This window comes from Cardiocondyla obscurior, linkage group LG22, assembly GCF_019399895.1.
Source record: "Cardiocondyla obscurior isolate alpha-2009 linkage group LG22, Cobs3.1, whole genome shotgun sequence".
In the NCBI taxonomy this organism is placed as follows: Eukaryota; Metazoa; Arthropoda; class Insecta; order Hymenoptera; family Formicidae; genus Cardiocondyla; species Cardiocondyla obscurior.
In genome coordinates, this window is record NC_091885.1 from 3,378,642 (window position 1) to 3,393,996 (window position 15,355).

At 35.2% G+C, this 15,355-nt stretch overlaps 4 protein-coding genes and 1 long non-coding RNA gene across 10 annotated transcripts; 1 reads left to right on the forward strand and 4 right to left on the reverse strand.

Moving 5' to 3' along the window:
• Nucleotides 1-80: 80 nt before the first annotated feature.
• Nucleotides 81-5,330, reverse strand: LOC139111088 (acidic phospholipase A2 PA4). Of its 2 annotated transcripts, none has more exons than XM_070671159.1 (4): nucleotides 3,892-4,028; nucleotides 1,730-1,984; nucleotides 1,206-1,543; nucleotides 81-580 (listed from the first exon to the last, which is right to left on the reverse strand). In XM_070671159.1, the coding sequence occupies exons 2-4, from the start codon at nucleotides 1,982-1,984 to the stop codon at nucleotides 484-486; spliced, it is 690 nt and encodes a 229-aa protein (XP_070527260.1). In that variant the 5' UTR covers nucleotides 3,892-4,028; the 3' UTR covers nucleotides 81-483. The 2 variants fall into 2 exon arrangements, with proteins under 2 accessions (XP_070527260.1, XP_070527259.1); XM_070671158.1 differs by lacking the exon at nucleotides 3,892-4,028 and adding an exon at nucleotides 4,846-5,330 and having other exon boundaries at nucleotides 83-580.
• On the forward strand, nucleotides 1,443-4,009 carry LOC139111089 (uncharacterized). The gene is made up of 6 exons (XR_011547149.1): nucleotides 1,443-1,555; nucleotides 1,758-2,022; nucleotides 2,556-2,910; nucleotides 3,022-3,147; nucleotides 3,459-3,680; nucleotides 3,877-4,009. It is a non-coding gene; the product is annotated as an uncharacterized lncRNA (long non-coding RNA).
• Nucleotides 5,331-5,443: 113 nt separating the features above from the next.
• Nucleotides 5,444-8,199, reverse strand: LOC139111086 (apolipoprotein D). Its single transcript, XM_070671155.1, has 5 exons — nucleotides 8,045-8,199; nucleotides 6,953-7,077; nucleotides 6,760-6,886; nucleotides 6,501-6,596; nucleotides 5,444-6,231 (listed from the first exon to the last, which is right to left on the reverse strand). Exons 1-5 carry the CDS (start codon nucleotides 8,175-8,177, stop codon nucleotides 5,750-5,752), a joined length of 963 nt encoding a protein of 320 aa, XP_070527256.1. The 5' UTR covers nucleotides 8,178-8,199; the 3' UTR covers nucleotides 5,444-5,749.
• A 353-nt stretch (nucleotides 8,200-8,552) lies between these two features.
• Cdk1 (Cyclin-dependent kinase 1) lies at nucleotides 8,553-11,171 on the reverse strand. 3 transcript variants are annotated; one of them, XR_011547148.1, is made up of 5 exons: nucleotides 10,709-11,171; nucleotides 10,073-10,365; nucleotides 9,652-9,971; nucleotides 9,268-9,572; nucleotides 8,553-8,692 (listed from the first exon to the last, which is right to left on the reverse strand). XR_011547148.1 is itself a non-coding variant. In XM_070671156.1 (4 exons), exons 1-4 carry the CDS (start codon nucleotides 10,743-10,745, stop codon nucleotides 9,329-9,331), a joined length of 894 nt encoding a protein of 297 aa, XP_070527257.1. In that variant the 5' UTR covers nucleotides 10,746-11,171; the 3' UTR covers nucleotides 8,553-9,328. The 3 variants fall into 3 exon arrangements, 1 of the variants encoding a protein (XP_070527257.1); XR_011547147.1 differs by having other exon boundaries at nucleotides 8,553-8,886; XM_070671156.1 differs by having other exon boundaries at nucleotides 8,553-9,572.
• Nucleotides 11,172-11,288: 117 nt separating this feature from the next.
• LOC139111084 (arginine/serine-rich coiled-coil protein 2) lies at nucleotides 11,289-14,591 on the reverse strand. 3 transcript variants are annotated; one of them, XM_070671152.1, is made up of 5 exons: nucleotides 14,396-14,591; nucleotides 14,054-14,134; nucleotides 12,806-12,930; nucleotides 11,953-12,619; nucleotides 11,289-11,860 (listed from the first exon to the last, which is right to left on the reverse strand). In XM_070671152.1, the coding sequence occupies exons 1-5, from the start codon at nucleotides 14,456-14,458 to the stop codon at nucleotides 11,561-11,563; spliced, it is 1,236 nt and encodes a 411-aa protein (XP_070527253.1). In that variant the 5' UTR covers nucleotides 14,459-14,591; the 3' UTR covers nucleotides 11,289-11,560. The 3 variants fall into 3 exon arrangements, with proteins under 3 accessions (XP_070527253.1, XP_070527255.1, XP_070527254.1); XM_070671154.1 differs by lacking the exon at nucleotides 14,396-14,591 and adding an exon at nucleotides 13,492-13,549; XM_070671153.1 differs by lacking the exons at nucleotides 14,054-14,134; nucleotides 14,396-14,591 and adding an exon at nucleotides 13,492-14,050.
• Between the last annotated feature and the right edge of the window lie 764 nt (nucleotides 14,592-15,355).

Consider the following 15,355-nt stretch of genomic DNA (forward strand, 5'->3'; position numbering starts at 1 on the left):
GTACCAGTAAGTATAATTAAGAAATGTAAACAATGTATTCATACAATCATCCTATTAATTAAAAATATATTTTTTCAACAACTAGGCTATATAACTCAGTACAGTTATAGTAAATGAAAAATTAATTGTAATAAATTATGGCACTCCTACAATTAATATACTTATATGTATAGATGAGCTATGCAAAATACTATCACCTTTAAATATATTAATTAATACAATTAACTATCGTACAAATTACGTTCAACAGCAATAGCAAAGGAAAGGAATTAACATATCGTATCGTTACATTCCACCGTCCGTAAGCTCTGAATAATATTTGCAATAATCGTGAAGGATTTAACGTAACTTAATCTCTAATAAAATAAAATATTCACTAGCACGCGACAAGGACGGTAATTTTTGATATGAAATAAATGATATGATCGATACACCGCATACTAGTAATTAACTTTTCGCCAACTTTTCAGGAAGCTTCAGAACTTATTTATTCAAGGGCATCATGGGCACGTACTTGTCGCTGGGTCGGAACTTGTATTGAGAGCACAATCGATCGGAAACAGCTTCCGCATAACCGTTCCTGTAACAAAGTTCATCGATTAATATTAGTTCAATTTCATCGGTATGGTCCTTCAAATTAAAAGACTGCGTCAGGACGTTAAAACCAAGCGGAGTTAAGGACCCTTGACCACTAGCATTGATTAATTAATTAAATAAGTATTGGGAGATAATTATGAAACGTAGAACCATCACCAGAAGCAGCACATTAAAGTTAAAAACAATTTTTTTTAATGTTTACAATGAGATCCTTTTTTATATTTCGAAATATCTTCAAACAAACGGCATGACGTCTCGGAGGAAGTTTCTTCGCCTGGCCATGAAATCCCAGAATGCGAAGGAGACGGTCATCAATAGAGGTCTTCGCAATCCTCTACTCTCCGACACACCGTTTGGCAAATAATTCGACGGGGACCTCTCCCATTCTAAATCACAGCTAAAACGGTTCTACGCTGTAACTGCACGTATGCATACAAAATTGTTATATTTAAAAATGGATTTACTGAAATATCCGGCCTACTTCTCTTTAACCGCGTAATAGAACGTAAAAATATAAAACAGCTTTTTTATTATAGTATAAAAATTGTATGTGAAATATGTTAAGATAAATTAAATTTATACATTTTCAGAGATTAATTTTGGAATACCTTTGCCACTGCGAGCACGGCCGTCTCTCTTTGAAGCAGGTAACTTGAATCACATTGAAAAAAAGTGCACCGAGGGTATTGGCCACCTCGGTATTGAGATTCTGTAAACATCTGCGGAATTTGGCGTCGCAATCACAATGCGAGCGAGTAAATGGTGAGCTATTGCATATGCCATGTATGCATTGTTGCGGCGCTATCGTGAATGGGCAATGGTCATGTTCCCTGCAGCAAGCATCTTCGAGCGAATGTTGGCCCAAATCCTCGTAGGAATTGGCCACGTTACCTGGTCCGCACCACTTGGTCCCCGGATATATTAAACCACCGCCAGGCGCTTGATTCTGAAGAAAACGGTAGAAATAATTAATCTATGAATTATTTAAATAATTTTTAAAAGATTTTAAAAATACGGCATGCATGTTTTATTTCAAATATAATAATAATAAGTATTTAAAGTAGATAATTCATAATTACTATTACCAAAGAATAATTTAAACATATCATTAAAAGCGATCAATGAATTTCACCTTTCCTTTATCTCGTGACGCTTTGCAGGTCTCTTCCAGGTCGGCGACGAGGTTGCTGGAAATTTGTCGAACTTTTCTGGGATCAGCACCAAGAACCATCCTCTGAATGACTCCGCGATCATTGTAAAGAGCGCAAAAAGGTGCGTCAGCATTTAGCTCAACCATTCTCGACATGGTAGTGTCGGCAACCAGCACGCTTGCTTCAACTCTTTCGGTCCAGAGAATCGGCAAGACGCCGAGCAGAATAGCAAGCATCTACGAATAATGTGAAACCACAGATTAGACCACATAATGTAAGTCGTAAAAATAATTAATGTTTCGGCAGAGGTTTTGTTATGCACCAAACAAGAAAAATACATGAAAGTTAGCGGTTGACCTCCGTCTTGAGAGTCTGCGCTGCTGGGGATCCGTACTGACAAATGGCTTTTAAGAGAAAAATCAAGAAATCTATTCATACGTCTGTACGTCTGATCGAAATTAATTCTTGACCGCGATTTTAAAATAACACATTTCGTCAAGGCTACTATTGATCCAATCTTTTCGTAACAAACGAAACGAAAATATCTCTATACAATGCAGCTTGACTTAATTATGTAACATAAATTAACATAATTATACAACTTCTCGATTAAGCAACCATTTACGATTTTGTTTAGCATTCAGTGTGAATTTAAAATGACTTCTCATAGTGAAAGTCTTAACAGCTACGTGTGAATCGTTTACTTGTTATGTTGCTATTCAATACTGTAGAATCGGTAAGGTGGACAAAAGTGTATGTATCATTCATCACTTCAAGTGTGTATCATTCATGTATCATTCATTAAAGCGTAGAGAATGGGCACCGGCAGATGACAAAGAGTCCTCATCTTTGAGCGGATACATTTAACTCGGAGAATCGAACTAGCCTACGACCTCGGTTGGGTTTCGGTCGTTTCAATTCAGGCCGATCGCGAAAGCGAGAGTGCGCTCTGAAAAAGACTAAGCATCCGTAATGTGGGTCAACGAAGTTTATTGAAGAACTTGTCTCTCGAACCTGTCTTCCAGAATGCCAACAATAAGATCTCTTCGAAAATTAATTCCGGACCTAATGTATGTTACCAGCGGTCATTATTCATCATGAATCATCATTATCAACAAAACCGCTTGCCCACCCACTACACCTCGAAAGGGAAATACGCAAGGTAACATAGTTCTTTTGTGAATATGTATTAAACTTGAGTTTTCAATACTTTTTGATTCCAAAGAAATTATTTTAATTTAAATGATATAATAAACAAATTTTTCTTTTTTAGTTTTTAAATATGAAGATCAAATCTCTGCATTTCGAAACAATGTACATATTAACTAATTAAGCAACCGCTACTAATGGCTCGACAAATTGGAAGTTGCATCGTATTACGACATGAAGTTTTAAAGAAGTAAGTCGATTATCATTTAAATGATAAAATCACTCGTCTGTCTTTTTTTTTTCAGAGATAATTATATTCGAATGTGAAATAAAGTGCAATAAGTCATTTTACGTTGTACGAAATATTCGAAATCTTTTGCAAACGGGAGTTATTATCTTTGTATTATTTTTTATCAAGAAAAATGTTCTGCAGTAAAAGCTTTAAAATTTCATTTGTTTAAATTATACCTTTATTTTCGGTCGTAAATTTATCCATAACGAAAAATGTTTGTCATTGCACAACTATAATATAAGAAATATTACATTATTATCTTTTTACAGACTTTGATATAGCCTACATTACTGATATGGGTCAATGAAAATTATTATCGAACTTGTCTCTTGAACCTGCATACCGATGTATGTCACCAGGACAGCTCTATTATAATCGGATGCAGACTGAACGATTGTGACGTATCTATACCCCCAGCGGTCATCATTTATCGCGATTATTATCAAATCAGTTTGATCGACAGAAACCATCGTAGCGGATACTGCCATGACGTAAATCATAGAATATAAATAAAATATATATTTTATCACACTTTTTATATCACATTATTTATACTTTAATTTTATATACATATAATAAGTAAAAATATTGATGTGTCAGAAAATCTAGAAGTATAACGATGATTAATAATTTAACATTTTCACTACGTTTCAACAAAAGACAATAAAATGTCAAAATTTGTTATAGGTATTAAAAACTTACGTTACACAAAGCTTACAAAATAAATCAAGACACAATCACAGTTACGTGATAATGGATTGCCAAGGATGTGACTAAATCGTGATCGTAGATATGACTAAAAAAGGGGAGCAAAAAAGTGGTAAGCACGCGAAATCACCGGTGCAAATCTAAACTGCGCACCCTTGTAGAGTTCACTCCGCGAGTTTGCTGTGCTGATCGCACACTGCAGTGCGTAACGAACGAGAAGTAGGGAAGAAAGGGTATAGTTATAATCTTTAAGCCCATGCAAAACAATTTTACCAAAGAATTAAGATTAATTAATACCTAACTATTGTGCAAGCACGCAACAATATTTAATTCTAATTTAATTTAATTTTAAATTTAATTATTTTAATATTATGGATACTCTTTAATAAAAAAAATTAAGGTTGAAAAAAATAATTTCAAATAGTTCTTTGGGAAAAAGAAAATTATTTTATAAACTAAGTTAAGACTTTAGTGTAAAAAACATTGTATAGTTAATATCTTGGCAGCGTTATTGAACCGGAATGCTTAATGCCGTACCGCAGCAATAAGAACACGTCATTGCGTGAGGGTAGACCACCACACGAATGTATATCACGCAAATCTTTACAACAGTTTTTAATAAGCTTTGGATTATTTAACACAATGTTTTTTGTCTTATTAAGTGTTTGCAAAATTTTGCAACATATGAACGAAATAATTTTGAAATTAATGTGTAAAAGTATATTCGTAAATAAAATATCACTGCGCTTGTAAAAAGATTTAACAATAATATATCTATATTTTATAATCTTTTAATTTTTAAATATATTTAATCTTCTAACATAAAATATATATCAAAATCAGATACAAATAAAAAGTTTTACAATAAAAATTGTTAAGTGTCGTTTTACTAATGAGAGAAAAATATTGTTAAAATAATTGTAAACGTTTTAATGTGAGCGTACTTACGTTGAAATTTAATATTGAACTTCTTGAGATTTCTGTGAGACGCTGCGAAGTCACGTAAAAGTATTGAAGATAAAACGTGCTCTTTGGAACCACGAAATCCGCTTGTCCCTCCGCAGCAGTTACTATCAGACTGATGGTTCGTACGAGACGTCAGAATACTAATATTCACAGCCACGCATATACAAACGCGTGTAACGGTCGTATTATGCACCCGTTGGGGGAGATTCTAAATTATGCGATGGTGACTGTTTATATGGAACATCCCGCAATTGATTTTTTTCCATCGTGAAACGTGTTGTTGAGAGAAACTTGTTTCTACACCATTACGAATTCCAAGTAAACAAATATATATGGGTAATTTTAATATTAGAATAATTTTAATGGGTTTATATTATCACAATCACGTATCACATCATAAACCATCACGTTCTTTTAATAAAAATGAATTAGCATGACTGATATTTTATCACATTATACTGGATGTTTAAATGTAGGAGAGAATCGAACCAATAAGGTAAAAAGTTAATAATAATAGATTAAATAATTATGTTCTTATAAGATAAAATATTAAATATATAAATTTAAAAAAAAGTATGTATTATACTTTTATTTTTAAGTTTTATTTTATAGATTTAACCATACATATCATTAGTGCATTCTCATTTTTTAAATCACATTCATAATGTAGATTAAATCGGTCAATCAAATAATTAGTTAATGAATTTAATTCCTATCTTTTTAGTGTAATTTTATTTACGTTAAAAATTTATTATACGTCGTCGAGTGAAATTATATAAAATTGAACATGCGTTAAAAAGATTACTTTAATAAATCTATTAAACGAATAATAAGGACACCAAGTTTAAGAGTAATAATAAAAAGTGGTGACAAATTCACTTAGATCTTAAGGAATCCACTCCACCTCGTTGGTCTCTAATCTTTCGCCGTTATTCCTTGTCGAAACGCGGCTGTTACGTTCTGTCGTTGAAGTTATCTCTTCTGAATCTTTCCCGGCTATTTTGTGATAAACATTACTTCCGGTTTGAGCGATCCACTGGACACCGTCGCCGATCTTTTCGCCAGCTTTACGCACTACGCTGCCTAAGTTCTCAGACGTAAAGGTGTTGGGGTCGATGTTAATGTCTAGAGTATTGTTGCCGTGTGGGCATTCAGACTGAGAGATAATGCTCAAATCGTATGGATCGACGCCGAAAATACTCAATCGCTGGCGTATATTATCCACTTGTGACTGATCTAGAGTCTTGGTCCTCGAGAGGATCGTCGCGCTCTGTCGATGGGCGAACGCCAGCTTCTGGCAGGTGAATATGCCGGCGTAGGTGTCGTAATCCGTCATGAATACCACATGGGACGCGCTTCCGGCCACATCTAAATCACAAGTACGAATTTTAGTTGCACAATCCGATAGGTTGACTTGCAATTCGTAAATTATTAAGCAAGAACGCATTGTTTATCTCGAGATTAGTACGCAGCAAATTTATCTTTAATTTGTCTAATATCTCGTCATTGTAACAAATTGAAGAGGAGAAGCTGCAGCTATATTTAAGCTTAAAATTTGCAAATACATATTTTTCTATCATTTTAAATAAAGAACGTCTCTCCCTTTATTGAATATTATATTAACTGAAGACACTTACTGAGAGGAAAACGAACATCCATACGACCCGGAGTACTTGGTTCAGGTACAGTCAGCTGGCCAGTATAATGATACTCATGCTTCAATGGCGTAAGACCTGTACATAAGCATCAAGCAATTACGGATAATTCATCCCACTTGGTAGACATTTATCCCATTGACGGGCTTTTATAACTCGATGGAGCCCGATACGCGCTTCGTAAAAGCTCATGCATCGTCTCCTTTCTTTACCAATTGCGCTTGTTTTTTAATTGCCTCACCTAAGATTAGATGATCCGAGTCCTGCGTTATCACATACTCGCCCGGTTCCTCTCCTCGTGTATAATTGTAAGTGATGCACTTGCTACCCGTTGATGTTTTTTGGACGACGTACCACAGGCCCAGGAACTAAAATTTTAAACAATTATTTATTTCCGAAACAAATTAATGTAGTTCGTAAAATTTTCAACTTACTTTACTCATTTGGAAACCCTGCATAGGTTCCACAAGGGGACAGGCGCCCATATGATACGTATGAGCCTGAGCAAGAGCGAGGCATCCCGCCAATAACACGCACCAGGTCAAGGACTGCATCTTCTCTGAAAAAAAAGAAAAGAAAATGAATAACAGCATAAGTAATGAACTCCCAGATGATTATTACACATCAGGTTTTCCCGCAAATTTGATATAAGTTATCAATATCAAACAACTGTTTACGTATTTTCAATATTTGATAAAAAAAATTCGCTCATTAATCACTTATTTTAATTATTTAAAAAAAATTTTCTGATTATTATAATAATTATACAATAATAATATATTATTATAACTGCAATAATAGAAAAATAATAAAGGAACACGTTTATTAATAACAAGCGTGTTGTATAAGGGCTGTGAGCGACATAAATCGGATGTCATTTTCAACGCAATTACAAAGATTTCGACGGATGTGATGACGTCACGCATTTCTCAGTATTTTATTGCGACTTCCTGGTGTGCGTAACAATCTGTTTGTATATATAATTCGCGTTCAGGTAAAACGATTTTTAGATACGTGATACAGCCATGATCTAAAACTAAAAAGTACAATAAAAGTACCAAGTATGATTCATATGCATACCTTGAACATTACATAGCAAGGATAAACTTCCGATTTACGTTTTCATGTTATTAGAAAAAGACTGTACAAATTTCACATCCTTATACTTTACATGACAATAAGTGTGCAGTGATGACTGACGAATATATGATTAAAATCGACTCATGACGACCTTTCACTTCACAAAACAGCTGCTTTGTTACAAACGCCAAATCGGAACTTCATAAAAAAAAAAAAAAAAAAGATTGAAGTAATTTTTAATCACTGTCCCTTTCTTGTTTGTCTCACGTATAAAAAAAAAAATAATAAATGTAATTTTTCCAATTTACGCAAAGAATAAAGCAAAAAGTTTAGTGTGAACAAATAGAAATTTAAATAAAACTACAGTCGCTATAGAAACACATGATAAATAGTTAAAAACACGTTAAAAGGAAAAAAGATTAGAACTGGTTGGGAAATTTACTTACTCACTATGGAGGCTGCTGCCGATCTCTGCGTTGCACTATAAACACAAGTCTCATTGGAGAGATGGACTTTATGTGGCTGGTGCCCCACTCTCGGAATACTCCACAAGTCACACATACACATATACACCTTCATCAAATATAAAACACAGCCAGAATTCAGATACAAAATGTTTCTCTCTATAAATCGGTTTGTAATGATTCATCTTACATTTTTTGTGATAAACTTACTATCTTATACGGTCGTAGTTTTTTATTTTAAGTGGAATTATAATTTTTACTGACGTTCAATTACGTCCAATGATCACGATGACGCATCTAGTACATGAACACATGATGCTAAATACTTTCTGAGAATTACTAACTCCCCGCATATGACAACGTGCAAGTTCTTTCAGATTCTCTTTTAATAAAAAAAACAAATGTAATTTAAAACGAGCTTAATGTGACTACATATAATAATTAAATTAATAATTTTTATCTTTCTTATGCGATAAATTTATACGATGTGTTACCGAATAAAATATTATTTATTTGTTTAAAATACAAATTTTTACATTAAATTTTACATCAAATACTTAATGCGACCAACGTTCACATTACGTAAATTTTCTGCACGTTTTAAAGTACGTGCGTGCAGTACAACATATTCTGTAATAGATATTTATACATTAGATATCCTGTCTCTCATTAATAACCAGTTTATGATTTTATAGATTTTAGACCAAAAAGTAAGGCACAAAGACGACCAGAATTTTTTAACTTGTACACACACTTCATGTAAAATTTTTCTTCAATTAATTGTATTAAAATAACACTTATCAAAGACTTTATATTATATTATGCTGCAATAAATGAAACATAAGAGTAAATAAAAAAGTGGATAATATAGAACGTTTCAATACACTAGTAATATTAACATTTTTCGATCAAAGTTCAATGAAATGTTAAACACAGGAAAATATATAAAACTGGCATCATTAATTAAAATAATTACAAATGAACTATTACATAAAACTTATTTAAACGCAATACTGTTATTATATTCCAACAGTAACTTATGTATATATGAAATTTGTGTAATTTAATGAAAATTATACGTTTATTAACATACAAAATGAGTTTTACTAAGAAAATATAAATGTAAATTTCAATGACTAAATGATTGAAAAAAATGGTTGTTATTGAAATAAATTAATTTTTAATAAACCTTAAGAAATACATACTTTTCACGTAGACACACGATTAAAAATGCAAAGTCTCCTCCCTTTTTTTTCAGCTTACATTTTACGCAGCGGGTATTTTGCGTTTATCTAAATCACTGAAATAGGGATGTTCCATTGCCGCTCGTGCGGATATTCTGTACACAGGATCGTATGTAAGCATAGATTGCAACAAATCCAATCCATCTGCATTTAATGTTTTAACTTGAGACTCCAAATTGTTTGTCATCCAATTCGGAAATGTTGCTTTGTAATCCGACAATTGTGTTACACCTGGCCATATGTCTTCAGTGGGCGTTCTTAGTATTCTGCAACAAAAAAAAAAATTCTCAAAGTTAATTAATTTATTAACAAAAGAATCATTTTCCCTATGGTAATAAATTTTACCGGAATATCCTAAAAAGTTGATCAATCTCGCTGTCTCCTTGAAACAATGGTTTCTTGGTTGCCATTTCTGCAAAGATACATCCTATACTCCACATATCAATCGCGCATGAATATCTAGTAGCACCAAGAAGGATCTCAGGTGCCCTATACCACAGAGTTACAACTTCGTGCGTATATATTCTCACTGGGATTCCAAATGCTCTTCCAAGTCCAAAGTCTGCTACTTTGATTATTCCACTTTTATCAATCAATAAATTCTGTGGTTTTAAATCGCGATGTAGTATTCTACGTTTGTGGCAGAACAGAATTGCACGTGTAATCTGAAACAATGATCAATTGCATTAGTATACAATTGACTTTCATAAAAGAGAGAGAACAATATTTAATACTCAATAACAGAAAGTTGATTGAATAAACAAACCTGATACAAATATGACTTAACTACAGCTGGTTCTATCATTTTGGTACCCAAACTATCCATATATTTTTTAAGATCCATAGTAAGATACTCAAAAATAAGGTATAGTTTTGACTCTTCCATTAATACATCGATCAAGCTCACTATATTTGGATGAGTCAATTCCTTAAGCAATGAAATTTCCCTAATGGCAGTTGATGGTATTCCTTCATCATCACTTTCTAAGCGAATCTTCTTCATGGCTACAATTTCTCCAGTCTTCTTATGTTTTCCTTTATATACTACTCCATATGTACCTATAAGAAGTACAATGAGTAAAAGAACAAACTTTGTCATACCTACATTTGAGAAATATTAAAAAATATTTGTATATATTTCTGTTTGACTGGATATACAGATATTACATACAGATATTACATGTGCAAATATAACATATAAAACGTGCTTATTTCAAACATATTGTAAACAAAAAAAATAGATATTTATTAATACAATTAATACAATGCATATACGATTTCAGGACTGAAATGTGATACCCAAGAAATGCTCAAGAAATATTTATTAATTACTATCGCATGTTCCCGCGTGTCATAAGACACGCTTGGCAACAACAGCTTCCCGTACTTTCCATGCACTTACCTTCACCGATTTTTTCTATTTTTATGAAGTTATCCATTGTGGTCGAGAAAACACGAGTGCCGGTTCAACAGCAATCGCCAAGATTTCACGAGATTCTTCTTACGATTTAGATCGGGTACTCGGCCCTCGCAATCTCACACCACAGCAGCTTCGTCGTGTCTGGTCGTGTCGCCAATGACCTAACGAACAAATTCAAATCAAACAGCACGCCATTTTAGTAAACACTGAAATGTGTTACTGCACGATAGCGCTCCTATAGGATTTACAGCACACTTGTGCTTTGAGGATGCCGTCGACAGATGGCACATGTTTTAATAAAATTGTAACCCGCAAATATTCGAAACTTTAAATCGTCGGCAATAGAACTTTAATTTCTTTTTCTGTAATTAATACTGAATAATCGAGTAAATCCAATTAAAATATTTATGGAAAAAAAAAATTAAAGTTTATTTTTTTGTACAACATAACCATAAGTCAATTTATTATTATTCTTACTTCTATATTTGTATATAAACTTAAGCATACGTAGGGCCTAACAATAAAAAGAAATTTTGTATTTAGCTAAACGATATAACCCAGATTTTTAGATAATCTTAATAAATTTATTTTTAGTGTTTACAACGCGCAAATACATAACTTTATTGCAATCATACTGTGAACTCTGAACCTGAATTGGTTGTAACTATCATCTTTATCTTTATGACTCACAGGAAAGACTTAGAAATAATGCGATTCGGTTTAAGATAACCGAAACGACGTAAGGTCGCTGAACTGACGAACGTAACTCTATCCACATATTAATATCTACCAATATTAAATATAATTAAACAGTGGGAGCAAAATTGCAACACACTATCGTGGAAATTGATAGCCGCCAGTTGCGTAACCCAACCCTACGCCACGTTGTGTGTGCGTGGTGGCACGTGCTACTTCGTATTGTTGCTCCATATTATTAAACATCTCTTCTTGCTTTTTTAAAATATCTGGCTTGGCCCCTACTGTTGGCGCGCCAGGTAAATCGCCTTTAATACCCATCAGTCGTTTGAACTTGGCCGACACCTTTCCATCCTGATCATGAGTAAAAGTCGTGCCCATCCATGTGTTGGCCGTGCCAGCTGCAGTCGAAGTGCTTTTACTATCGTCTGGTTTCGACTACAAAAAAAAAAAAAAAAAATACATGTAATTCTAGAACAAGTTTATTAAACAAACGATTAAAGATATGATTATTGCTGGATAATTATCACCTTGTTCGCCCACAGCAGTTTCCGCTTTTGAATCTGCTCCGCGTACTTGCCCTGCGTCGCCGTCGCCAATGGATTGTAGTAATTCTGTTCACCTTGAATACTACCAGGAGTCATGATGTCGCCGCCTTCCGGTGGCTTCAGTTCTATACCTAATTTTTCCAACTGAGCCAATTTATTTCGGCCTTTTTCTTCCCGATAGCTCATCGCCCTGAATGGTACCTGCGGTGCACGATCCCTCGATCGCGATCTCGATCGCGTGCGATCTCTCTCCTTGTGATAGCCCGAACGCTCGTCACGATATCGATCCTTTGAACGGTCATCCCTGGAATGCCGTCGGTCCCGTTCACTGCGATCGCTACGATCTCTGCGTCTGTCCCTGTCGCTTCTATCGCGATTACGATCCCTACGATCATCCCTATAATGACGATCTTTGTCGCTTCTGTCTCTGTCTTCGCATTTTTCATCCTTCGGAGATCCAGCGGATGTTTTGCGCTTGTCGTCATCCCGACTCCTACGGTCTCTGCTTCGGTCTCTGTGACTGTTGCTACTATCACGTTGCCTCCTATCGTCATAACGACGATTTTTATCGGATGAGTGACGGCTTCGATCACGGTCTCCGCGCCTATGGTCATCTTTTGAACTCGTATGATTTTCATGATCAGTTCGCCTGTAAAACGATTACGTTCTGCAGGGGTATACCACACAGATTCGTATTATTATTCTGGACATTACAGGTGTATAATTTGATATAATTTTAATGAAACATAGCAATTTTACTGTTTTCAAAAAAAAATTTGATAAAGATAAATTATCATTAGCACCTGTACTATACGTAATTAGCAAACCAGCTTACCTCTGGTCTGACGGAGAAGAGAAAGCCCGGGAGGATTCTGTTCTCGAGGCAAAGACGGGTTGAGCCGTAGGACTGTTCGCACGTTCGCTACTGGATTCCCTTGACGAATTATTGTTGTTGCTTTCCTAGAGAAAAGAAAAATTATCAATTTTAGTATGGATCACTCTTACATATTCCACTAAAAAATAGCTCTTATTTTCTATGACAAAAGCTATTTTAGAATGTGTAACTTCAATACACGCAAAGTTGGATTATCTAACAACGAATAATATGTATTAGAAAAACCTATACTTTACAAAGAGAGAAAATGCTCTTACATGATGAATATAAAAAAGTAATATAAACTTGAAGACTTTCTCTCTAGAAAAAGTAAATATGCAATATTTTTCGCATTAGTTCTTCTTGGTTGTACTTGATACAAAAGTTTTTAGTGACACACGACTAATTTTTGTGTATCACTGTATTTAATAATATAATTTTTATACATTAATTATCGACAGATAAAGTAAAACCAATAATGTGAAATAACCATGTCACAAAAAGGAGAGATAGAGAGAGGAATATGAGGGCCCTTCATATCAATCTGCCTCCGCGGTTAGTTATCACCCGCGTATACTTATACACATGATTTTCTTTGATGATTGATGTTTTGTTAGTGTTACCTTCTGCCAGCTTCCTCTACTCACCTCTGTCTTCTGAATAGGACTTGGGGGTAGTCTTGAAAGACCCTCACACAGCATAGACCTTGCCGAGATGCGTAGATATTGTATCATGTATTACCAACAGAGCTACGTGTTAATATTGTCTCACGAAATGGCACTATTCCCATTTACTTATCATTTAAAATTTAATTATGTGAATGATAGCCTGATTATCCTGCATTCGGTAAGATTTCAAGGTCCTGTCTTTATTTATAATTAAGCTATGAGTGCTTACTGGATTTTGCTCAACTAATGCTTAATAACGAATACTGCAGTTTGTACTCAATCATATCCCAATTAGAACTATCATCAATACACCAATTGCTTCCATATCTCGTACATTGTAATTTGTCAAGGATAGCTATAATAGATTCGACAATGTGACCGTGCAAAACTGGATATAATCCTCTTTATCATTTCAGGTCTAAGACTTTGCATGTATATACAGCACCCATAAAGTCACTGAGGTATCCTCTTAGGCATTGTCCGAATATTTCATACTTAAAAACTACGAATTAAAAATTATCTACATGTGGTTTCACTATACCTCACTCATGTCCATTTGTACTGGGTCGTAGTTTGCATCGCTCGCCCTTCTATTTGCCTCTTCCTGTCCCCGAGGTGGTGTCTGCAAAACAAAAATTCGTTATTCTCAGCCGTTAAATAAATTCGCAAGTCGCATATTCGCAGACTGCACGCTAGTTCGTTAAGGAACGCGAAAAGTAGACTCGATCGTGTCGAATATAGGGCCGTGTGAATCGCGCTGGACGAGCAGGCATACGAAGCCATGTCGAGTGGTGTATGTGCCAATAATTCGAGGCGTCCTGACGACGACGACGACGACGACGTCGTCCATGGCAAACGGATACGACGGCGAGAGCTCGCTTACCTTAGCGTCGTCCGAATTGTTGCTGTTGTCGCCGTCACTGGCGTAATTCGCCAGCGAATCCATAATGGCGCAAGAAACGCTCAACTGTCCCGCTGAACTGTTGTTGCTTCCAATATTCCAATTGATTCCAATCGAGCCCGTGGTGGCGGCCGCAGCCGAGTGTCGCAGAGTCGCTTTATCTACCGTCCACGACGCGGCGCCACGTGCCGATCTTCTTTGGGTGAAACACGTTCGCGCATGTTCGCTATTCCTGGGTCGAAATGCCGCTGAACGGTCTGAAACGCTGCACCACGTCCTGAGACCGTTTCATTAGCCGCTGGTATTCCTCGTAGTCCGCCTTCGTGCATCGAAAACTTTTTCCGCTCTAAGGAAGATCCCTTCTTGTCGCGGAGAAAGAAGGTATAATCATTTTGAGAGATCTAAGCTACGTTCCGAAGCGTCCGCGAGGAAAATTTTACTCGATGTCCGTTACAAAATCATTTTTAAAATGGCTTCGTAACAGACGAGTAAAATTTTCCTCACAGAAGACGATTCGGAACGTAGATCTATTACATGAATCTGCCTCGACCCTTTTTCAAACTTTCTTTTATTGAAGCAAATTAATTAAGCTGCTCATTGTATCTCGAATTCACATTCGACACGGAAGCTGAACAAGAAAGGTGAAGTCTATATCTACTTGAAAAATTTCCATTGCTCTACTTAGTTTAAATATTTTTACACATGGTATGTATCGCGGTCTTATCGATTTTTATGCGAATACGCTATACTGGTTTTTATTCCCACAATTAAAATTATTTTCTTTTAGGCTTGCAAGTAACTATATTTTAACTGAAAGACACAATAAGAAAGTATTCTCGCCTCTCGAGTAAAGGAAACGCGTGATCAAGTTCCGTGAGTTCCTGCAGGAGCTAAGAGATATAATATCTGAAGGATCGCAATTTGTACGAGCAAAACATTCGC

Bases quoted from the DNA above. Each gene is read 5' to 3' on its own strand.
- LOC139111088 (XM_070671159.1), bottom strand. From the start codon at position 1,984: ATGCTTGCTATTCTGCTCGGCGTCTTGCCGATTCTCTGGACCGAAAGA. The intron at 1,544-1,729 runs GTGAAATTCATT...CGTTTTCTTCAG, and splicing joins CGTCACGAGATAAAGGAAAG to AATCAAGCGCCTGGCGGTGG. The intron at 581-1,205 runs GTATTCCAAAAT...ACTTTGTTACAG, and splicing joins CCGTGCTCGCAGTGGCAAAG to GAACGGTTATGCGGAAGCTG.
- LOC139111086 (XM_070671155.1), bottom strand. From the start codon at position 8,177: ATGAAGGTGTATATGTGTATGTGTGACTTGTGGAGTATTCCGAGAGTG. The intron at 6,597-6,759 runs GTGAGGCAATTA...GCTTATGTACAG, and splicing joins CTCGGATCATCTAATCTTAG to GTCTTACGCCATTGAAGCAT. The intron at 6,232-6,500 runs GTAAGTGTCTTC...CTTGTGATTTAG, and splicing joins GGATGTTCGTTTTCCTCTCA to ATGTGGCCGGAAGCGCGTCC.
- Cdk1 (XM_070671156.1), bottom strand. From the start codon at position 10,745: ATGGATAACTTCATAAAAATAGAAAAAATCGGTGAAG. The intron at 9,972-10,072 runs GTTTGTTTATTC...TCATTGTTTCAG, and splicing joins TTAAGTCATATTTGTATCAG to ATTACACGTGCAATTCTGTT. The intron at 9,573-9,651 runs GTAAAATTTATT...TTTTTGTTGCAG, and splicing joins CAACTTTTTAGGATATTCCG to AATACTAAGAACGCCCACTG.
- LOC139111084 (XM_070671152.1), bottom strand. From the start codon at position 14,458: ATGGATTCGCTGGCGAATTACGCCAGTGACGGCGACAACAGCAACAAT. The intron at 12,620-12,805 runs GTAAGCTGGTTT...ATCGTTTTACAG, and splicing joins TCTTCTCCGTCAGACCAGAG to GCGAACTGATCATGAAAATC. The intron at 11,861-11,952 runs GTGATAATTATC...TTTTTTTTGTAG, and splicing joins AACTGCTGTGGGCGAACAAG to TCGAAACCAGACGATAGTAA.